This window comes from Podarcis bocagei (assembly GCF_964188305.1).
Source record: "Podarcis bocagei genome assembly, chromosome: 8".
Lineage (NCBI taxonomy): Eukaryota > Metazoa > Chordata > Lepidosauria > Squamata > Lacertidae > Podarcis > Podarcis bocagei.
In genome coordinates, this window is record NC_138133.1 from 11,882,477 (window position 1) to 11,903,876 (window position 21,400).

General features: G+C 42.4%; 1 protein-coding gene and 1 long non-coding RNA gene across 2 annotated transcripts in view; one reads left to right on the forward strand and one right to left on the reverse strand.

Moving 5' to 3' along the window:
* MARCHF6 (membrane associated ring-CH-type finger 6) overlaps positions 1 to 19,563 on the forward strand; it is a 48,018-nt gene extending 28,455 nt beyond the window's left edge. Inside the window, exons 17-26 of the mRNA XM_081206240.1 lie at positions 1,498 to 1,598; positions 2,727 to 2,864; positions 4,744 to 4,945; positions 6,287 to 6,356; positions 7,375 to 7,556; positions 8,589 to 8,723; positions 9,327 to 9,416; positions 12,096 to 12,228; positions 14,633 to 14,768; positions 17,232 to 19,563. Of these exons, the coding sequence (XP_081062366.1) occupies positions 1,498 to 1,598; positions 2,727 to 2,864; positions 4,744 to 4,945; positions 6,287 to 6,356; positions 7,375 to 7,556; positions 8,589 to 8,723; positions 9,327 to 9,416; positions 12,096 to 12,228; positions 14,633 to 14,768; positions 17,232 to 17,322 (1,278 nt within the window). The 3' untranslated portion in view covers positions 17,323 to 19,563. The remainder of the gene's footprint in view (positions 1 to 1,497; positions 1,599 to 2,726; positions 2,865 to 4,743; positions 4,946 to 6,286; positions 6,357 to 7,374; positions 7,557 to 8,588; positions 8,724 to 9,326; positions 9,417 to 12,095; positions 12,229 to 14,632; positions 14,769 to 17,231) is intronic.
* On the reverse strand, positions 14,632 to 21,354 carry LOC308593945. Its single transcript, XR_014011122.1, has 3 exons — positions 21,200 to 21,354; positions 20,292 to 20,562; positions 14,632 to 14,742 (listed from the first exon to the last, which is right to left on the reverse strand). It is a non-coding gene; the product is annotated as an uncharacterized lncRNA (long non-coding RNA).
* Positions 21,355 to 21,400: the final 46 nt, after the last annotated feature.

The following is a 21,400-nucleotide window of genomic DNA, read 5'->3' on the forward strand; positions in this document are numbered from 1 at the left end:
TTACAGAAGTATGATGATTCCGCAAGAACCAGCTTAGACTGTTCAGCAGTGCCAAGGAAAAGTAGATCATATTACAGGAAAATAATGTAAATGTTACTTAAAAGCAAGTATGTGTGGCTTCTTGTGTGGAAAATGTCTAATCTTCAGATCACTTAGATTACTAGCAAGCATACAATTGCACAGAATGATGTTTTGTTACAACAAGATATTATATTCTAAGCAGACATGCCACAAGACATTTTTGTTCTTGGGGCAAAATATCCAATCCTTTTCAGCTTGCTGCCCCAAAAATTGATGCTGGGAGAAGAGTCAGAAATAAATCCAGTGGCTTCAGTTTTGTAGATTGTCTAAAATTTAGCGCGTACATATCCCAGGCAGAAGTGACAACCCAGCCTAAATAGTAAACATTCCTGATTCATTTTCCAATAATTTTGTATCCGGATTTTGATGTAAACACGGTAGGTTTTTCCCTTTGATAACCCACATCTACAGGTAAATTATCCAAGTGCCAATGCAGACATTATATTTAGCTGGTTCTTTTTCTCTTTGACATCTCATATTAGTAGCAGGCCCATAATGTAACTTGTGAGCCAGAAAATTCCAAAATGTACTTTCAGGTTGTTGCAATGGAGCTCTCATTTATTGATTCATAGATTATGTTGCTTAGATGTGTGAACAACTTGTGCAAACTGAAAAGAAAAGAAGAAGAAACAAAACAGTTTTTTGATGCAGAGAGTTATCAAAACCATAGTTTGCAAGACTAGAAACAATCAGTTAACTAGTATGCTCCCTCTTCTCCTAGCTTCCATGTCTTGTGCTAACCATGGTTTACCATGGCATCCAGAAATTAAGACATACTAAGCTAGAGTATGGCTTACTGTGAATGTGTTGCTGTGCTGGCTCTCAGACAGGAGCTCATACTTGCTTTGCTCCTGCTTAGGCTTTTTAGGTCATCTTGGGGCAACAGTTAAGCCAAGGGATTGTGGTTAAGGTCTCTCCTTCCTAGCACCATCTGTGGCCAAGATTTGTTCTATGGTTACAGGTTTTGGATAATGAGGAAAGGCCTTAACCATCATGCCAGGTTTGGACAACACACTAAGCCAAACCTTTGCTTAACTGTTACCTAAAAACCTCACGGAGGAACAATCCAGTTTTGATCTGCTCCTCAAGAACCAGCACATTCACTCTGCTATGGTTTGGCCTAGCACGATGTGCAGATGTGGCCTATGGCTAGTTATCACTTGTTCACAACAAGAATTGGAAATCATAGCTTAAAAATGGTTGCTGAGTCTTACTGTTAAGTTCAGTGCTGACCAGATTGTTCTGATTTCAGTGTCATGGCAAATTATGATTAGCAGCAGATAGGAACAGAAAATGCACAGAGCAGAGGAGGAAGTGCACAACCCCATAACATGTTCATGATTGTCTAGTCCATGAATTTTGCTAGGGTATAAATAGACTTTAAGGCTGTAACACAGAGTATATTCCTTGTTGCAGATTGTCTTCGGGTCGATCGTCTTGCTCATGCTTTGGCTTCCTATACGAATTATTAAATATCTGCTGCCTCATTTTCTTCCATATAATGTAATGCTCTACAGGTAATTTATTTTTTGAATATTTTCTGTCTTCCATAGTGTGTTCTGCAAATGCATATGTGCATATTTTAAACAAACCATTGGCTGTGTTTGTTCAGTAAACTTTGTTCCAGTATACCAACTATACAAGGATCTTGTTCAGACATAATGCTAAACCTTGGTTTTTCGTTACATGAATGGTTCGTAGGTTTGCAAGCTTTATTTCCACTCCTCCGGCATGGACATAACCACTGTTTGTTATGTCTGAATCAGGACAAACTGTTATTAGTCTTAACTGTACTTGAACTAAACAGGCCGTAGTTTACAATCCTAGCTTGTTTTCTAAATTACCATTAGGATTAACCATAGTTTTGAATTTGGACATAATGATGAAACAGATGATAGCTTCTGATCTCCTAGTGGCCAGATCAGTGGTGGTAGAAGAGAATATGGAGAGCACAAAGCTTCTGCACATAACAGCAAACCATAGTTTAGTATTGCTTTTCAAACCAGGCAAGAATCCTTGCTATAAAACAGGTGAACGACCTTTTTTCTGTTGAGGGCATGCATTCAGATGGTGGTGGAGCCACCAAAGTGCTTTGGATTAACTAATATGGAATAAAAACCACCTTGCTTCAGTTTTCGCTATGGCCACGTCAAATTAGAATTTCCAGTTCTACTCGGAAGTAAACCCTACTCGGTTTGATGGGGTTACTCTCAATAAGTATGCAGATGATTTTAAAAATACAATAGCTACTGTTTTGGAAAGCAAGTAATGCCTTTCTGACGTTAGTGTGCTACCCCACCACCTTTCCCTCCAAGTTATAAAACCAGGGGAAACCATCAATTTATTTTTATTCAAATAAAATACTGTCCTTTACCATTTTCCTGAAACTAGTAAAGGGAAAAGACAGGGGGGAAATGAGGAAACAAACAGGAAGAAAGGAACTCTTAACGGGATGGAAGAATGGGGCAACTTTGGGGGTTGCTGGGGCTGCACAAAATGGGGTTGGGGACCAACTTGAGGGAAAGGTAGGATATAAACAAACAGTGGCCCTAGGCTGCAGGTTGTTTAATGCCTTACAAAGTACCAGTTTTATATGTATGTAATGGGTATTTGTTCATGACATCCCTGCTTTATTTGTTTTCCAGTGATGCTCCTGTGAGTGAACTTTCCCTAGAACTACTTTTGCTTCAGGTGGTGCTTCCAGCTTTGCTTGAACAAGGACACACAAGGCAGTGGTTGAAGGGTCTTGTACGAGCATGGACTGTTACTGCCGGGTACTTACTGTAAGTGTAAAGAACCCATAAAGCACAAATAACCCACATGTCTTTAATGTTTTTTGTTGACTAGACATAAAAATGGAATGTTTAGATACTGCAGAATAAGTGTTTATAGCAAAAATTCAGAGATTTGTAATGACCTATATTTAAAAAAGCTAGTCTGTATAAGTGTACCAATGGAAATTGTTGTGCAGCTTTACTACTATTTATCTGTTTGATGGTTATGCAAGAGGGGAAATAGTTTCGTTAATTAAAAACCATAATAATTTTGTTTTTGTGTTCTCTACTCTTACCTATAATGCCTCAGTTAGCCTGGGCGCAGCTTCCAATGTGATCACCCCAGGTATAAGAGGCTAAGCTCTTCTAGGTGTCTTGCTCTTCGGAAGTCCATTTTTGGGGGTGCTCAGTAGTGTCAATTATAAATCTCACTTCCACAGAACTTCATGACACCTTGAGGGACCTATTTTTCTCAGGCAGGGAAGGGGGAAGCAATGTGATTTTTTTATATAAATATATATCAAAATTCTGCTGTATGATAAAATGAGGCTTTTAGCTGGTTTCAATCTGTGAGGGTAGGAATGAACTAGTAATTTATGTTCATAGGATGTTTGATGTCAGAGCTTGGTGTGAAAGCTAACCAACTCCTGAAGAAACTTAGCATGCACACATACAGATGAGAGGGAAAACGATCATCTGATCCTAAGATTTGCTGAATCTTAATTATTTTATGCGAATGGCCTATGGCCAAAACATTAATGAAGTACTACCACTACTAATTATTTCAAGACTTCATTCCATCGGGCTGAAGCCAAGGAAGAACAGGACTATTTCATCTTTGGCTCTTTTACTCCTTCTTTCACCATCTATCAATGGCTATTCCATCAGGCTACCAGAACAGTTTCCCTCCCTGCTGTAAGAACTGTACAGTAGGCCCTTGGGTTACGTTACTCTCAAGTAACGTAAACTTTGGGTTGTGAAAGTGGCAAACCCGGAAGTATTTTTCCAGGTTTTGCTGCTTGCGCATGCGCAGAAACAGCGCTTCTGGATATGGATTTTTCGGGTGCGCATGGACCCCTGGAACGAATTAAGTTTGTATCCAGAGGGTCCACTGTACCTTAAAGAACTGGTGCTTGAGTTTGTTTTCCTTCTGTCCTCCCCATCACTTTTACCTTTTGTTTCTGTATTTTTTACCTTTTATATTGTAAGCCTGAGAGCAGGAACTCTTTTGTTTTTTACTGATGTGCTAGCCGCTCTAGGCGCCTTTTTGGTAGGAGAAGAATTTAAAAATGCTTAAAATACTAATAATTAGGGCAATACACTAGTTATCCTGCCCTGTAATGCTTGGAATTAGAGATGTCACTCACATCGCTTATTTGAATCCTATTTCATGTAGGGTGTGTGGTCATCTTCATTCCAGATCTGCGTTTAGGGCTGTTGTTTTTCTTTTGATGTTCCAATCAGTTAATAATGAGACGTTTGGTTCTAGAACCATGTAGCATGTTAAAAACAGTGAAAGCACAACAGTTTTCAGTGACCTTTGACAGCTATTCTGTGTCATTACAGTGGTACCTCCGGTTGCGGATGGGATCTGTTACGGAGCTCTGGTCAGATCCCAAGGTTTCAGCAACCGGAGGTGCCTATTCTGCGCACTCGCATGGCTTGATAGACTGCTACTGCGCATGTGCGTGCGGCGAAACCCGGAAATATACTTCCAGGTTTGCTGCGTGCGTATCCCGAAGGATACATAACAAGAGGGGCACATAAGTAGAGATACCACTGTATTATCGTGCTTTTAATCATCATACCTATATATTCATTAAACACTAATAGGAACATTTATGGTAGCCAAGATGGTTCACAATTTTTTAAAAAAATGTTTTTTCAGGGATCTGCATTCTTACTTACTTGGAGACCAGGAAGAGAATGAAAACAATGCAAACCAACAGCCTAATAACCAGCCTGCTCGCAATAATAATGCCATTCCAGTTGTGGGAGAAGGTCTTCATGCAGCCCACCAAGCCATACTACAACAAGGAGGACCTGTTGGCTTTCAACCTTACCGCCGGCCTTTAAAATTTCCACTCAGGGTGAGTTGTTCTAACTGTCCATTTAAAGCAGGGATGGCTAACCTGTGGCCCTCTAGATCAGAGCTTTCCAAACTGTGTGTCATGACGTGTTAGTGTGTCGGGTGCAGTGTGTAGGTGTATCTTGCGAATGCTTCTGGGGCTGGAAAGGGGTTAGTTTGACCTCCAGTTGGCAAGTAAAACGGAATTACTGTGTCACGAAATGATGCACGTCTCAAAAGTGTGTCACCAGCATGAAACGTTTGGAAAGCTCTGCTCTAGATGTTGGACTCAACAGCCATCAGTCCCAGCTCAAATGGTCGGTAGTTAGGCATGATGGGAGTTGTAGTCTAGCAACATCTGATGGGGGCACAGATTAGCCAACCCTGCTTTAATACAGTGGTACCTCGAGTTAAAAACGCCTCAGCTTACAAACGCTTCAGGTTACAAGCTCCACTAAGCTGGAAGAGTTACCTCGGGTTGAGAACTTTGCCCCAGGATGAGAACGGAAATCGTGTGCTAGCAGTGCAGCGGCAGCAAGAGGCCCCATTAGCAAAAGCACACCTCTAGTTAAGAACAGTTTCAGGTTACGAACGGACCTCCGGAACGAATTAAGTTCGTAACTCGAGGTACCACTGTATGTAATTTAGTTCACTGGCATCTGGTTAATTAATTCTTCATTTCTTTTCAATATCTGGAACAAGTAATTCTAAAGGCAGTATTTTTGTGAGTGTTCAGTATCTCGTTCCCTTCGTTTGCCCATTCAGTACTTGCAGAAAGGAATGGCTTTCCAGCACTCGGGGGCTTATTGGCATCACATAAAGGAACAACGATAAAAGGGATGTGTGACTTTTATTTCAGGAAGTATATTATGGAAGCAGTCTGAAAACAAAATGTGTAATTGTAGGTATTGGTATGATCCTTCACTGTGTGGCTGTCAGACCCAGTTGCAGAGGAAGCCACTTTATGTTCAGTTAGCCTTGAGGTCTGCCTCTCCAGGTTGAATGTATATGTGGAGGTCTAAAATTCTGTATCTCATGGAGAGAAAGCTAACATGATTCTCTGAATACTACATACAGTAGTTTTCAAGTAAAAAAATAAATGCTTAAGATCCGGGCATTAGGAGAACCAGAAATGTTAATTACTTAATTCAGACACAGAGCCTGTTGCTTTGTCAAAATGCTTTCAGTGACTTCTAGGCACACAGGGTATTTCACGAATATATTTTCTACTTTTGACTGCAGGCTGTCATACAATTGGAATAAAATTGCTAAATTTTAAGGTGTCTTCCAAATGTCCTTTTTGTTGCTTTTTTCTTTGTAAATAGATTTTACAATTTTTCCACATCGTTTTTGTGTTTTTCAGATATTTTTGTTAATCATTTTCATGTGTATAACACTACTGATAGCAAGTCTTATCTGCCTAACGTTACCAGGTATGTATTTCACAGTAGCAAATTGCTGCTGCTTATTAACATGTCCTTGTTTATTTAATTTTAAATTGCTGGAATGGAAAAATAAAATAGGAAAACGTAATGCAGAAAACAGTGTATCTTCTGTTGTGTGGACTTTGAATATGCTGATCTTTTTTCATAAATCAATATCTAGACCAGTGTTATTTCAGTAAAAATGAAAGTAAATGGTCATTTTGGCATCTTTCATATTTACATTTGGCTGTTACGGTGTGTGCTTACTAAAATACCATGTTGACACCTTAAAGCTTTTAGAAATTGCTTCAACTTGCTGACTTCATATAATGTGAATATGAATTTTTATTGGGCCAGCTAGTTAATTTAAAACTACAGTCCTAGGTATATTTACTTGGAAGTAAGTCCCATTTAACATGGGCAGATTTAACATCCAAGTAAATATATGTAAGATTGGGCTTCCTGACCACCCAGTGCCTTAAATAAGCTTGGTCAGTAATTTGAACCCAGATCTCCTAATGCAAGCACCAAATAACCACCGTCCACATGTATTTTCTAAAGAAAAATGAATTCAGGCACTATTTGTTTGGTACACATCATTTTAACAGTTATCACTGTCTTTGGATGAACTTACAGCAGGGGGTGTTTTTGACCTGACTTCTGTTAGCTCCTGAAAAGTGGGGCAAATGCTTTGCAGATTTTAGTTGACTTGGTTTTTCTTGGTGCAAGGTGGTTGATAAATTTAATATTGGGGTTAAAACAAAATTGGATCTAATCAAATTAGTGGCTGGGATGTAATGTAACTTTTTACTTTACTTTCTTTGAACAAGTGGTTCCCATTCAATATTACGAATTGCTTTTTAAACTGCCCTCCGTTCAAAAGCAGTTGTCATGCACCACTGGGGGCTGCAATTGAGTGCGAGTAAACTCTGAAGCTACTTTGCTTATGAGTTCTCTGGGCCCATATTTTATGGCTGTCTGGCAGTGTGTGTTTCTTTTAAATATTCATTAATCTTTCTGGTTTTAGTATTCGCTGGCCGTTGGCTGATGTCCTTTTGGACAGGGACCGCCAAAATCCATGAACTGTACACAGCTGCTTGTGGGCTTTATGTTTGCTGGCTTACCATTCGGGCGGTGACAGTGCTTGTTGCTTGGATGCCACAGGGCCGCCAAGTGATTTTTCAGAAAGTCAAGGAATGGTCCCTCATGGTAAGTCATCTGAAAAAATGCATTTTTTTAAAGTTTCGGGAAGCACTTAATTGATGTGGAGGGAGTGTTTGTCTAACTCAGGGGTCTGCAACCCGCGGCTCTGGAGCCGCATGTGGCTCTTTTACACCTTTGCCGCGGCTCCGGGGCGGATACTAGCGAGGGGAGGAGGCGCATTGTGCGCCCCGACACTCCCCACTGTGGCGGGCGCTGTACTGGCTGTGACGTTGCATGGGGGCGGTGCGTGCGTTAGTCACGCACCGTCCCGACGTCACCTTCCCGCCCGCTGTCAGATCGCGGCTCCGGAGATATATTTGTTTTAAATGTGGCAATGGTTTTGCGGCTCCCAGTTTTTTTTTCTTCGGAAACGGGTCCAAGTGGCTCTTTTTGTCTTAAAGGTTGCAGACCCCTGGTCTAACTATTCAAGAAGCAACGGTGACAAATATGTTTCCTCCACTATGGGCCTTCTCTAGAAAGAGGAAATCAAAGAAATAATTATTTGTAGCATTTCCCCCCCCAAACTGCCATAGACTTCATGGCCTTCAGTTATTCACCAGATCTGGGCAACCAAGGCTGGAGGGTAATGAATGACCAGAGCCACTCTTTAATTTCTTGAAGGAAAGAGCCTAGGTCTCTCAAACCTGCCTTTGAACTCTTGTCCTCTGAGCATAAGCTAGAGTGGAGAATTTGGCAAAGAGTATTAGTGCTGGACCTCAGCACACGGTAGCACAAACGTCCTTACTTTGCCTTCACTTTGGGGAAGAGTTGTAGCATTGACAACTGACCCCGGGTATGAACCCTAGTGAGCTCTCGTTCATATGTGCCAGCTGAAGGAAAGTAGACTTCCTTTCCTTCATTACTCTCTTCGCTTTTTCTGATATATTTTGTCAGAGGGGACCCACTAAATATTTTCTAAATCTGGTTCTGCGTATTTGTTTCTCTTTGCACTCCGTTTTATTGTGATGTTGTGTAAGTACAGCCACAAGGTTTTGAAGTGTCACTAAATTAAGTTTTCTCTCTCTTCTTACTTTTTAGATAATGAAGACATTAATAGTTGCTATATTGCTGGCAGGTGTAGTTCCACTTTTGCTTGGACTTTTGTTTGAGCTGGTTATTGTTGCTCCTCTGAGAGTTCCCCTGGACCAGACACCGCTATTCTACCCATGGCAGGTTAGCTCTGTACTTTTTGTTTTGAGTGCTGTTGTAGAAGTTAGGCTTCTCAGCTCCGCCAGGGAAAAAGGCGGGGAATGAATGAATGAATAAAACTTCAATAGTTCCAAATGTTGTCTTTTGCAGGAAATTAAACTAATGAATGTGGCCTTAGAACTGGCTGGGGAAACTGGATGGGCGGGGTATAAATAATAAATTATTATTATTATTATTTATTACTACTACTACTACTACTGTGAGCTTCATTGTAACTGAAAGCAAACTGAAAGTGAACATAGGGCTATTTTTATATATTTCCTGCCTTTTCACAAAAAAATATTCAAGGTGATTTACATAAAATCAGTACAATACAAATAAGATAAAAAATCAAGCGACATTCACAACTTAACTCTTAAGTATGTGTGACAAAAATAACACATTCATTTCATATATGTCCCTGCATCTATTTTCCTCCCCTTCCTTTGTACTAGCAAATTCCCTACATTAGCAAATTATAGGCAACAATTTGGGGGGTGTATGTAAGAGCCTGCCCCCTTTTACTCTACAATCACTGTGCATATTGACGATGGTATAGAAATAATCATTGTTTTCGTTTTGACTTAGGACTGGGCTCTTGGTGTTCTGCATGCCAAAATCATTGCTGCCATAACTCTGATGGGCCCTCAGTGGTGGCTGAAAACTGTTATTGAACAGGTAAGAACTGCTTCTTTGGTGCAAGGGAGGCAAACAAAACATACAGACCATTAAATTGCCCATACTAGGGAACCTGTGGCCTTTCAGAGCTTGTTGGTCTGCAACTTGAACCGTCCCTGACATTTTGGCTATGTTGGCTGTGGCTGATGGGAGTTGGAGTCTAATAGTATCTGGAGGCCTCTAGGTCCCTTATCCCTGGTTTATTCTCTTTTCTTCTTCCTTAGCTACCTCTAAAACTTAGCATCTGTCCTCTCGCTTGGGAGACTTTGGCTTGATACCCATAAAGTATTACTGAATTTTCAGTTTGGAATTGTGTTTTCCTGACCAAGAAGCTACAAAATAGCTGTCATTTCTCCCCACTCCCCAAAAGCATAACCTTACAATGGGTTATCACTCAGAGGAGAATGTGACAAAAGCTGACAAAGGTTTTGCACAGAAGGGATGTCACTAGTGTTAAGGGAAAAAGCAGGGAGAAAATGTAAGTAAATTTTACAGGGCTACTTTTGGTTAGGTTTTTTCAAAGCAAATATAGCAAACAAATTAAGTGTTAAACAAATTGCAACAAATAACACTATAGAAACCTTTCTTATTATATAAGGCACACTTTTATCAAATCTTTCCCCCAAAGGATGTTTCTTATTGATTCCATGAGTTGAACATGCCTTGTCTCTATACCTTCTAAGTTTTATTTCTGCTTTTACTGTTACCTTGTTCAGATGATCATATCCTGGCTCAATAAGATGCATTGTTCCTCAGTATAACCTAGCAAACAACTGAGGAAGTCTTAAGTTACCTATAATTTCCGTTTTGTCTGAACTGGGAAACTTTGACAAACAATTTTGGAATAAGCTAGAAGCCCACTTGAAACCATGACTTCATATTCTGCCTTGCTGCAGTCATTAGCCACAGTTTCCTTCTTCAGATATAACAGGAAACTAAATATCTGTAGATTTCCTGGTTTGGTTATGGGACGGTTTATTCACCTCTGTTAAGCCATTATCATCTGAACATGGCAGATGTGAAAAAGATCACCCTTATGATAGCATCTTTAAAATATAGTACCCTTGGTTGTATCATTTTAAAAACTGAAATGCCAATATGGGTTAAATCCAACTGTATTGTAATTTTACAATGGTTTTCTAATGGCCACATGGTATAAGCCATAACCAAACCTTGCACACACAGTACAAAACATACTTTCCTTTTTTTTTTTACATATGCACTATAATGGAGGCATCTACAGTACCAAGAAGCACGTATTATAGACTTAAAAACAACTTGAAATTACTAAAGTGTATTTATTTTATTTGAACAATTTATATACTACTTAACTACAGTCATCTCTGAATGGTGTGCAATGCAGAAGGGTAAAAGTCAGTTAAAACTATAAAATAAGACTTCAATTAAAATCCCTGCTGGAATAAAAAAAGACGTCTTCAGTTGGTGTTGGATGATCAATAGGAAGAGGAGCTGTCTGACGTCAACTGGGAGTTCCACAGAATTGGGCCCATAATACAGAATGCACAGCTCCTTGGAGACACATGCCTGTTTCCTTGTACATTCCCCCCCCCCATTTATATAAACAAATGATGCAGCAGCTAACACATACTCTGTTCCCAGATGTCCCCCCTCCCCCAATTTTGGGTTTCTATCTGTGTTGAGCTTTTCATTTAATTACAGTATATTTTTATTTCTATATATTGGGAGAAAAAATGATCTTGATTATTAGGACATAAATAATGGGTTGTGTCCAGCCAGGTTGTCCCATTTGCACAGAGGTTTCTGCCTGTGCAACAAAACCTCTCCCTCTCCTTCCCAAATCTGCTTTAGTTGATTTATATACTAAAACACCTGTTTAGTGATACAGTCATACCTTGGGATGAATACGCTTCAGCTTAAATATTTTTGGGTTGCGCTCCGCGGCGACCCGGATGTAACGGAGCACGTTACTTCCGGGTTTCGCCGCTCGCACATGCGCAGACGCTCAAAATGATGTCACGTGCACGCGTGGAAGCGGCGAATCGTGATCCACGCAGATGCGTCTTACGTTCGCTTCAGGATGCGAACGGGGCTCCGGAACGGATCCCATTCGCATCCAGAGGTACCACTGTACGTGGAAACTCACCTGTGGTTTAGCTCTATGTGGATGAGATACAGTGTGCCCAAGCAAAGTGTCTGCAAACAATAGCTTTGCTTTTAAAGAATGAAGAATGCTGAGTCCTATGAACCAGGGATACAGTTCCTGGCTTGCAGCAAACTGTATTAAGTTTCAAAACAAGTTAACTCATGGGTTATGAAACTGGCTTCATAAACTAATAGAGTTTGTTGTAAGCCAGGATTCCTGGTTTGTAGGAGGCAGCAAGCCAACCTTAATTTGTAAGTGAAACTACTTTTTGCAGAACTGCTCCTGGCTGTGCATGGAGGGAGAGATATGCAGGCGCAGTAATTTGTTTGGGCTTGCTTCAGCCTGCAGCTCATCTAGATAGCACTAAACCATCGTTTACATGCTAATGCTGATATTAAAATATTAACTGCCACATTTAATGCTAATATTTTAATGCTATAATGCTGTCATTCCTTCTTAATCATAAATATGGAGATTTTTGTATGTAATACGTTTAATGGCAGGGGCCGGGCAGCCGTCCTTCATGCATCTTGACTGTGGTCTTATTTTTTCAGGTTTATGCAAATGGAATTAGGAATATTGACTTACACTTTATAATACGGAAGCTTGCAGCGCCTGTTATCTCAGTTCTGTTGCTTTCTCTTTGTGTACCTTACATCATAGCTTCTGGTATTGTACCTTTACTAGGTAAGTGCAGATGGGCATGCAGATTTCATTGTGTGGGTCCCAGCTTAAAATACGAATCGGGGAAAATCTTTTGTTAGAATGTCAAATGAGTGTTCTGTCAAGCATGTCCATTAGGTAGCTGTACTTCATTTACCACATTTTGCATCTTGCCCAAAGGTTCAAGAAGTATTTCGTTTGCTAGCTTCAGTGAAAACCATCATGTTACATCATTTGGAGAGTTACATAGTTTTGGCCCACACATAGATCCTGAAGCTGTTTATCAGCTGGTAGGCTTTAGCTGAAATTTAGAGATTACCAGCTTTTGTTTTCAAAGAAATGTACTTCTAGGTCATTAAAAATGAAATAGAAATATGTGTTAAATTTGAAGGTGGTGGCTAAAATAGCACCCTAAAAAGAATCATTTCAGGTAAACAGAAATAGCCTATTAAATATGTGAATATTTATACAGAAGAAACTGTACAAAATACAGTGGTACCTCGCAAGATGAATGCCTCGCAAGACAAAAAACTCGCTAGACGAAAGGGTTTTTTGTTTTTTGAGCTGCTTCGCAAGACGATTTCCCCTATGGGCTTGCTTCGCAAGACGGAAACGTCTTGCAAGTTTGTTTCCTTTTTCTTAACACCGTTAATACAGTTGCGACTTGACTTCGAGGAGCAACTCATAGAACACGGTGTGGTAGCCTTTTTTGAGGTTTTTAAAGACTTTGGTGATTTTTGAAGCTTTTCCAAAACTTTCCCGACACCGTGCTTCGCAAGACGAAAAAAACCACAAGATGACAAAACTCGCGGAACGAATTAATTTCGTCTTGCGAGGCACCACTGTACATAAACAACATTCAGATGGGGAGTAGGGCTACCACCACGAAATAGCTAGTATTTTAGAGTCCAGGGACAATGCAATATTGGGCAGCCCTACTCAGAAAAAAGACCTAATGAGTGGGATTCACCAAACCAGCATCGTTGGTGGGAGCTCTGCACAAGGGCTTCCGCTTGTGCAACTGTGCTCCTTTCCCCCTTACCCTGTGCATTTCTGAAATTGGCTTGGGGTGGTGGTGTCAGGAGAACCCCTGAACCACACATGGGGGGAGGAGACGGGAGATTGTTCCATCTGGCAAGCTGAAATGCTTGTGCAGATGGAAGAATTGGAAGAGTGTGATGTTGAATTCCACCCATCGTCATTTGTCACCTTGGAAGTACCGTATTTTTCCATCTATAAGATGCCCCCATATATAAGACGACCCCCAATTTTAAACTTAAAAAAATTGGGGGGAAACAGAGTCTTATACACCAAAAAATACGGTATATCTAGGACATAATGAGCTTAAAGGTAAAGGGACCCCTGGCCATTAGGTCCAGTCGTGGCCGACTCTGGGGTTGCGGCGCTCATCTCGCTTTATTGGCCGAGGGAGTCGGCGTACAGCTTCCGGGTCATGTGGCCAGCATGACTAAGCCAATTCTGGTGAACCAGAGCAGCGCACGGAAACACCTTTTACCTTCCCGCCGGAGCGGTACCTATTTATCTACTTGCACTTTGAGTGGGACCGAGCAACGGGAGCTCACCCCGTCACGGGGATTTGAACCGCCGACCTTCTGATTGGCAAGTCCTAGGCTCTGGTTTAACCCACAGCACCACCCGCATCCCATGCATAATGAGCTTACAATCACTCAAATAAAAACATGGCTACAGCATTCAAGATTGAATTATTGATTCAGAATTATTTGTATTACGAATTCTCCATTTCAGAGCTATTCAGGTTAATCATACAACTAAATTACAAATACCAGTTGGAAGACTTTACAGCGTTTACAATGTGGCTGTAGTCAGTGGCTTCTCCTTGTAGATAAGCAATGTGTCCTTCCCCAGAAAACACTGCATTACTTATTTTGTTCTGTAGGTGGCAGTAGCTTGCTAGAGGGTAGTGGAGAATGGCTTATTGAGCAACAACAAATGTGTTCATGTTCTGAGCTTCCATTATAAAATATGGTTGTCCCTACCAAGGGAGAATATGTGGGGTGTGTGACGCGGTAATAAACCAAACATGCAACTGGATATTAAACAGGCCATAACTTTATTAGCTCCAGCTTCTATGAATTCGGCTTTGCAAAGACAGAAATGTTCTGATACTCTGGAAGCCTATTTGCTGACAAAAATCCGAATACCAGTAAGCAGAAGAGGTTTCAGGAAAAATTCTTCTCTTTTCACATAAACCAGCAGCCCCTGAGCACCCATAGCAAAGAGACAAGCCTTGCAGCATAATGCAGTATCACTTGGTGAGATGAAAGGCAAGAATCAAGAGGTTGATATTGGTAGAGTTTTGCTTGTTGGTTGCTCCAGTTCCAATATTTGAAATGTAAAGCCTTTATTTTAACCTTTAGCTCATTTGCTCTTGTTAACTTTTTTGCAGGTGTCACTCCTGAAATGCAAAACCTAGTGCAACGTCGAATTTATCCTTTTCTGCTCATGGTGGTGGTTTTGATGGGGATCTTATCTTTCCAGGTCCGTCAGTTCAAGCGCCTTTATGAACACATTAAAAATGACAAGTGAGTACCTACATTAGTAAAGTTCATCAGTTCTGGGGCAGTAATATTAGTATGCTAAAGTTTTAGGAAGCTAGAAGTGATGGATAGATTTTGGAGCATTATGAAAGTGTTACAGTGGTACCCCGCAAGACGAATGCCTCGCAAGACGGAAAACCCGCAAGACGAAAGGGTTTTCTGTTTTGGAGGCGCTTCGCAAGACGAATTTCCCTATGGGCTTGCATCGCAAGACGAAAGCCCATAGGGAAATGCTGGCGGTCGGGAGCAAAGACTTTCGCCCACAGCCGGCCTTCAGAAGAGGACCTCTTCTGAAGGCCGGCGGGGGGCAAAAGTCTTTGCTCCCCCCCCTGCCTTCCCCCCGCCTGCCCCGGAGATCTTAAAATGCTGGCGGGCGGGAGCGAAGCGTTCGCTGCCGACCCCCAGCATTTTAAAATCTCCCCCTGTCCCGGGGAGATTTTAAAATGCTGGGGGTCGGGAGCGTTCGCTGCCGACCCCCAGCATTTTAAAACGCTGTTCCGAAGCGGGGGGCGGAAACATCTGCCCCAGCCGCCCCACTTCGGAACGCTGTTCCGAAGGGGGGCGGGGGGGCGGGAACAGCTGCCCCATCCGCCCCACTTCGGAAAGCTGTTCCGAAGTGGGGAGGGGGGGCGGGAACAGCTGCCCCATCCGCCCCACTTCGGAACGCTGTTCCGAAGGGGGGAGGGGGGGCGGGAACAGCTGCCCCATCCGCCCCACTTCGGAACGCTGTTCCGAAGGGGGGAGGGGGGCGGGAACAGCTGCCCCATCCGCCCCACTTCGGAACGCTGTTCCGAAGGGGGGAGGGGGGGCGGGAACAGCTGCCCCATCCGCCCCACTTCGGAAAGCTGTTCCGAAGGGGGGAGGGGGGGCGGGAACAGCTGCCCCATCCGCCCCACTTCGGAAAGCTGTTCCGAAGGGGGGAGGGGGGGCGGGAACAGCTGCCCCATCCGCCCCACTTCGGAACGCTGTTCCGAAGGGGGGAGGGGGCGGGAACAGCTGCCCCATCCGCCCCACTTCGGAACGCTGTTCCGAAGGGGGGAGGGGGGCGGGAACAGCTGCCCCATCCGGCCCACTTCGGAACGCTGTTCCGAAGGGGGGAGGGGGCGGGAACAGCTGCCCCATCCGGCCCACTTCGGAACGCTGTTCCGAAGGGGGGAGGGGGGGCGGGAACAGCTGCCCCATCCGCCCCACTTCGGAAAGCTGTTCCGAAGTGGGGCGGGGGGGGGGCGGGGACACCTGGCCCAGCCGCCCCACTTCGGAAAGCTGTTCCGAAGGGGGGAGGGGGGCGGGGACAGCTGCCCCATCCGCCCCACTTCGGAAAGCTGTTCCGAAGTGGGGAGGGGGGGCGGGAACAGCTGCCCCATCCGCCCCACTTCGGAACGCTGTTCCGAAGGGGGGAGGGGGGCGGGAACAGCTGCCCCATCCGCCCCACTTCGGAACGCTGTTCCGAAGGGGGGAGGGGGGCGGGAACAGCTGCCCCATCCGCGCCACTTCGGAACGCTGTTCCGAAGTGGGGCGGGGGGGGCGGGGACACCTGGCCCAGCCGCCCCACTTCGGAAAGCTGTTCCGAAGTGGGGCGGGGGGCGGGAACACCTTCTGAAGGCGGGCAGGGGGCGAAAGTCTTTGTCCCCCCTCCCTGCCTTCCCAGGGGCTTTTAAATCGCCCCGGACAGCGGAGAAGTCCTCCGCTGTCCGGGGCGATTTTAAAATGCCGCCCGCCAGCATTTTAAGATTGCCCCGGACAGCGGAGAAGTCCTCCGCTGTCCCAGGGTTTTTCAAAATGCTGGGGGTGGGAAGAAAAGCCCTTGTCCCCCCCCCCCAGCCTTCAGAAGAGGTCCGGGGACAGACTGTCCCCGGACCTGGTCTGAAGGCGGTTTCCCTAGGAACGCATTAATTGATTTTCAATGCATTCCTATGGGAAACCGTGCATCGCAAGACGAAAAAACCGCAAGACGAAGAGACTTGCGGAACGAATTAATTTCGTCTTGCGAGGCACCACTGTATTTTAAACCTTTTCTGAAGCATCTGGGATGAACGGTGAGGTGACAGACTACTGGATCAGATTTACTGAGTCTAAATAGAGATGATAATGTCACTGCCGCTGGAAACACTGAAAGCTTTTCTTCAAAACCAGAAATTCTGTGAAGCGATTCGTGTTGGTATGCCCATGGCCTGCCCATTTGGAATTTGCAAAGGGGATAAAGCAGGTGTTCAAAATAAAAATATTCATAACTTTCTGTACTTTGAATGTCCATTCCTTTTATATAAGAAGCTTTAAAAATGTATTCTATATACTTGCTATTGGGATCTTAATGACTGCAAGCAAATTTTCCACCAGCAAAGTATTTTAAATAAAATACTTCCCCATTTACTCTGCCCACTATTTTTTTTTTGAACGGCATGTGATGACCAAACATAATGGTGTGTTTGCTTGTTTTTTAAATCATAGGTACCTTGTTGGGCAGCGACTTGTGAATTACGAAAGGAAAACTGGAAAACAAGGGACACAAGCCCCACCCCCTCAGTCTTCACAAGAATAGAAACGCTCACATGGAATTACTTGATCTTCCCTTGCCTTTGTGTCCTTTTTCATTGACTGGTCTTCATTCTTTGGGTGTCCTTCCCAACAATCCTCTCAACTGGGTTTTTATCTTTTAATTTTGGCTTACTTTTTTCATGGCGTTCAGAAAGCAGTCAAGGCTGTGCACCTTTTACCTGCAACTTCTGAAGTTATCAGCGCTGAGATCTGTAAATGTGTAAATAGCAATACCCTAATACCCTGAATTAAAAATGAATGTTCATTGTACATCTTTAAAAGAATATTAATTTATTAAATCTAGTTGCCACTTTGTTTTGGACTGCTGTTCTGTTGACATATGTGCCACAAAGCAATACTGCAAGAGGCAAGACACTTTTTAAAAAAAAGAAAAGAAAAAGAGAACAGTTGCATTTTTATGGTGGCTCTGGCCATTTCCCAAATGTAATTTTTGCAAAGCTGGGGGCTCATCAATATAAAAACAAAATGACCATTACAGTCAGCAGTGAAGTGGCTGTGGCAAGAACACATAAGCTTCATTTTTTTTATCATTTTATATAACATCAAAGCTGATGTAAATTTTCTATTGCCTGATTATCTTTTTCCATGTGTAAGTTTATAAGATTGTACAGTAACTGGTAAATCAAGATGAATTTTTCTCCTTCAAGCAGTTTTGGCATTGCTTGTTTGGCTGGAAGGCATTAATTCCTTGGCACTGAAAGACAGAATTTTAATGAATTTCTAAGCACTTAAATCAAAGTTCATTAGAGCTAAGTGGCAGGAATACTTAAATCTGCTAATTGAGAGGTTTGTGGAAGAATGCATTTCCAATGCATAAGCCAATATTTCCTTTTTACATCTTTGAAGCTATACAGTTTAAATGCTTACAAGGATTTATTTACTTTCTAGAGAATAGCGCAGAAGGTTATCTGACAAGTTTATTCAAGAGCGCAGAGAACTTAAAGGCTGGAACATGTTACGAAAGACCCTCCTTTTTTCTTGAGTGGCCTGAAACCTCCTTACAACCAAAGTTGCAATTTGTACTATGGACTTTATACCATATCATATTAAAAATGAACATCTGTAATTCTAGAAATGGTTAGCATTAATTTTGCATGGCAGTAATGCTAGAGGTTTTGGGGGGAAATTTGTAGATTCTATGGGAGAAAACCTTTATAGTATTAACAACAGCAGAAAGAGAACCAAAAATAAACTAAAGAGCTGATCTTTACAATGATAGCGCTAAGGAAGAGGCCCCCCCCCCAAATCAAGTTCACCAATTCTCATATTTTTATACGTGTACTTATTTTCTGCAGGTAGATATGCATTTTTAATGTAAATAGTTCTGAGACAGACAAATGGAACTATGCCGAAGCTTTAAGTACAGTTTAGTTGTGTGCTTAAAACACACAACATCCTATTCAAAAACAGTGAGAAATTGATTTAGGTTTATTGTATTGAGAAATTAATGCTATGCAGTTGTGTGGCCACTCAGGACTGTGTCCTTGAACATCATGTATATTTAATTATGTGTGTTGAATAGATTACCAAGGAATTTGTCTACTGTCTTCAGGATATGTCTTTGTGCTTGAAAGAAAAAGCAGAAATATGTCAAGAGCGGTTCTGGTTCCATGTTTGGGGGGCAGAGGCGGTGGTTAAGATTTCTGACAATCTACGCTCATGCCCAGTAGAATAGTAGAATTGTGTAATAGAAGATGAACTGGACTATCCAACTGGACTATCTAACAAGAGGTCCATCTTTGGTATTTTGCAGCATCACCTCATTTTAGACATTCTGGGCTATAAAATGTGTTGATACACGAGGTTTATTTCTAAATAAATATTTCACAAAATTCCAAATAAAAAGAGCATAGTAATGAGAGATGGCCAAAAACACTTCTAATTCACTGTACAAAGATCTTAATTTTGAGTCTTTTGTGCCTGATCCTCTGGGACATGCAAATATTACACATTTCAATATTTATAATGGTGTACTTTTCTGTACAGGAGCATATTTTACCCCCAAATACTGCATTTTCTGGTAATACATGTGTTTGGTTGCACAATTATGTCATTGATGGTCTTTGTTTTTGTTTTTAATATCCAAGCAGTCTTACCACTGGGATATTGCCAGCGATGCTGTGCTTTTTCCTGTAGCATTTTGCAGAAATGCAGTATCTTGTAATTTTTGTTTTTATCCCGGACAACCTGATCTTCAAAGATTATTAAAGTTTATTAAGAAAAAGCCTTGACACTTGCTATCTTATTGCAGCACAAAGCAGGGCTGTGTGTATTCTGTTCTAAAGGGAGTGGAGCGGGTAGAACCAAAGGCTGCCAGCATGAAACTGGATTCTGTTTACTTGTATCAATTACACAAATTAAGTGCACTTCAAGTTTATTTATTGTTCTTCTATTAGTACAGTCATACCTCGGGTTCAGTGTGCTTCAGGTTGAGAGCTTTCGGGTTGTAACGGAGTGCATTACTTCCGGGTTTCCCCGCTCATGCATGCGTGGAAGCGGCAAAACGCGACACGCGCACCATCACGTCTTACATTCTATTCAGGATGCGAACGGGGCTCCTGAATGGATCCTGTTCGCATCCTGAGGTGCCACTGTAATGGGAAAGGAAGTATGTGGGGTTCTTCATACTTGCGATCCATATCTCACCACCCATTTCCTATATGTTTCGCTGTTGCCTCCAAGGACTAGAAACGTACTTTAAAATGAAAAAGAAGAAAAGCCCAAGTTTGCAAGCCCAAGAATACTTGCCAAAGGAAGGTGATATTTGTAGGGGTTTTTTATATAGCCATAAACAGTGGCATGGGACTGACATCTTATCAATAAATCAAAATATAAGGTAATACTGTAGGAACAAAACAGTGTTCAGATTAAGCTGTTCAGCTATATATATATTCCAAGTGCAAGTAGGATGGTAACTTTCTGTGGTGCCACGAGAACATTATTACTCAGTACCTGGTGCATGGAGTGTCTGAGCGAGTTTCCAGTCTTCAAGGCTGTAGAGATTAGTTTTGAGACACAGTGCATAGTTTTGAGACACACACTGCATTCTGACTGAATCCAGGTCTCTTCTGTGCAAGTAGCCGTCCCCATTAGTTTCAGTGGAGACACCTGCCTATGTCTCCCTTTCTCTGCTTGGAGTTTTTCCATTCTTTGAAGCAAGAGATCCTTGTGAATGGATGAGTTTTGTGAGCACCTCAGAGAATTCCATACCTAAAAGCGACAGCTGAAAGGCAAACCAGGATTTACGAGGTGCGGAAATTTATGTGCCCTGTCATAGGCTTGCTCCAGTAATCTCTCCTTAGCCACCCAACTCTGGCACCGTTTTGGGATCTTTAAAAGTGTGCATCTCGTTACAAGTCTCTGCTGTGAACACCATTAATGTGAAGATTACACACATCAAAGTGCAATGTTCAGGTCCAATAATAATTGGAATAATAATTATTCTGCCTTGCAGGAGGTTGAACTAGAATAGATGCTCCTCAGAGTCCCTTCCAACTCAACAGGTTTTCTATGATCCTAAAATGTGCTTTATTTACTTTTTAAAACAAAAAACTGGCCCTTCTTAAAGATCAAAGTAGTATTGAAAACGTGAACAACTGCTTGAATCTCTGTCTTACTTCCAAAGAATGGGGAGAGCGCTGATTGATGCTTTTGAAATAGCCCCAATGCACCCCATTTTTTTTAAAAAGCCATATACTGTATACGAGAATATATAATATAGTACATTATTTATAAATATATAAAATATGCTATATTTAATATATATGTATTTATATTATGCGTTATTTATACCCCGCCTTTTTTCTCTGACAAGACTCGAGGCGGCTTCTATGAACACAATCCCCCAAAACAGGACCCACCTTGGTAGCTGGGCGACCTAAACGCACCTTCCCTTCCCTTCCTACTGCGCCTGCGTCCCCGACGTCCCTGCCCACAGAACGTCGAATCAACACAGAGACTGCAGTTCCGGCCCGAAGCTCGAAGGCCTTTTCTATCCCAGCTCCCACAGCGAAGCACCTGAGGGGTTTCCACCATAGAGTTTTCCCCCCTTCTCCCCCGCT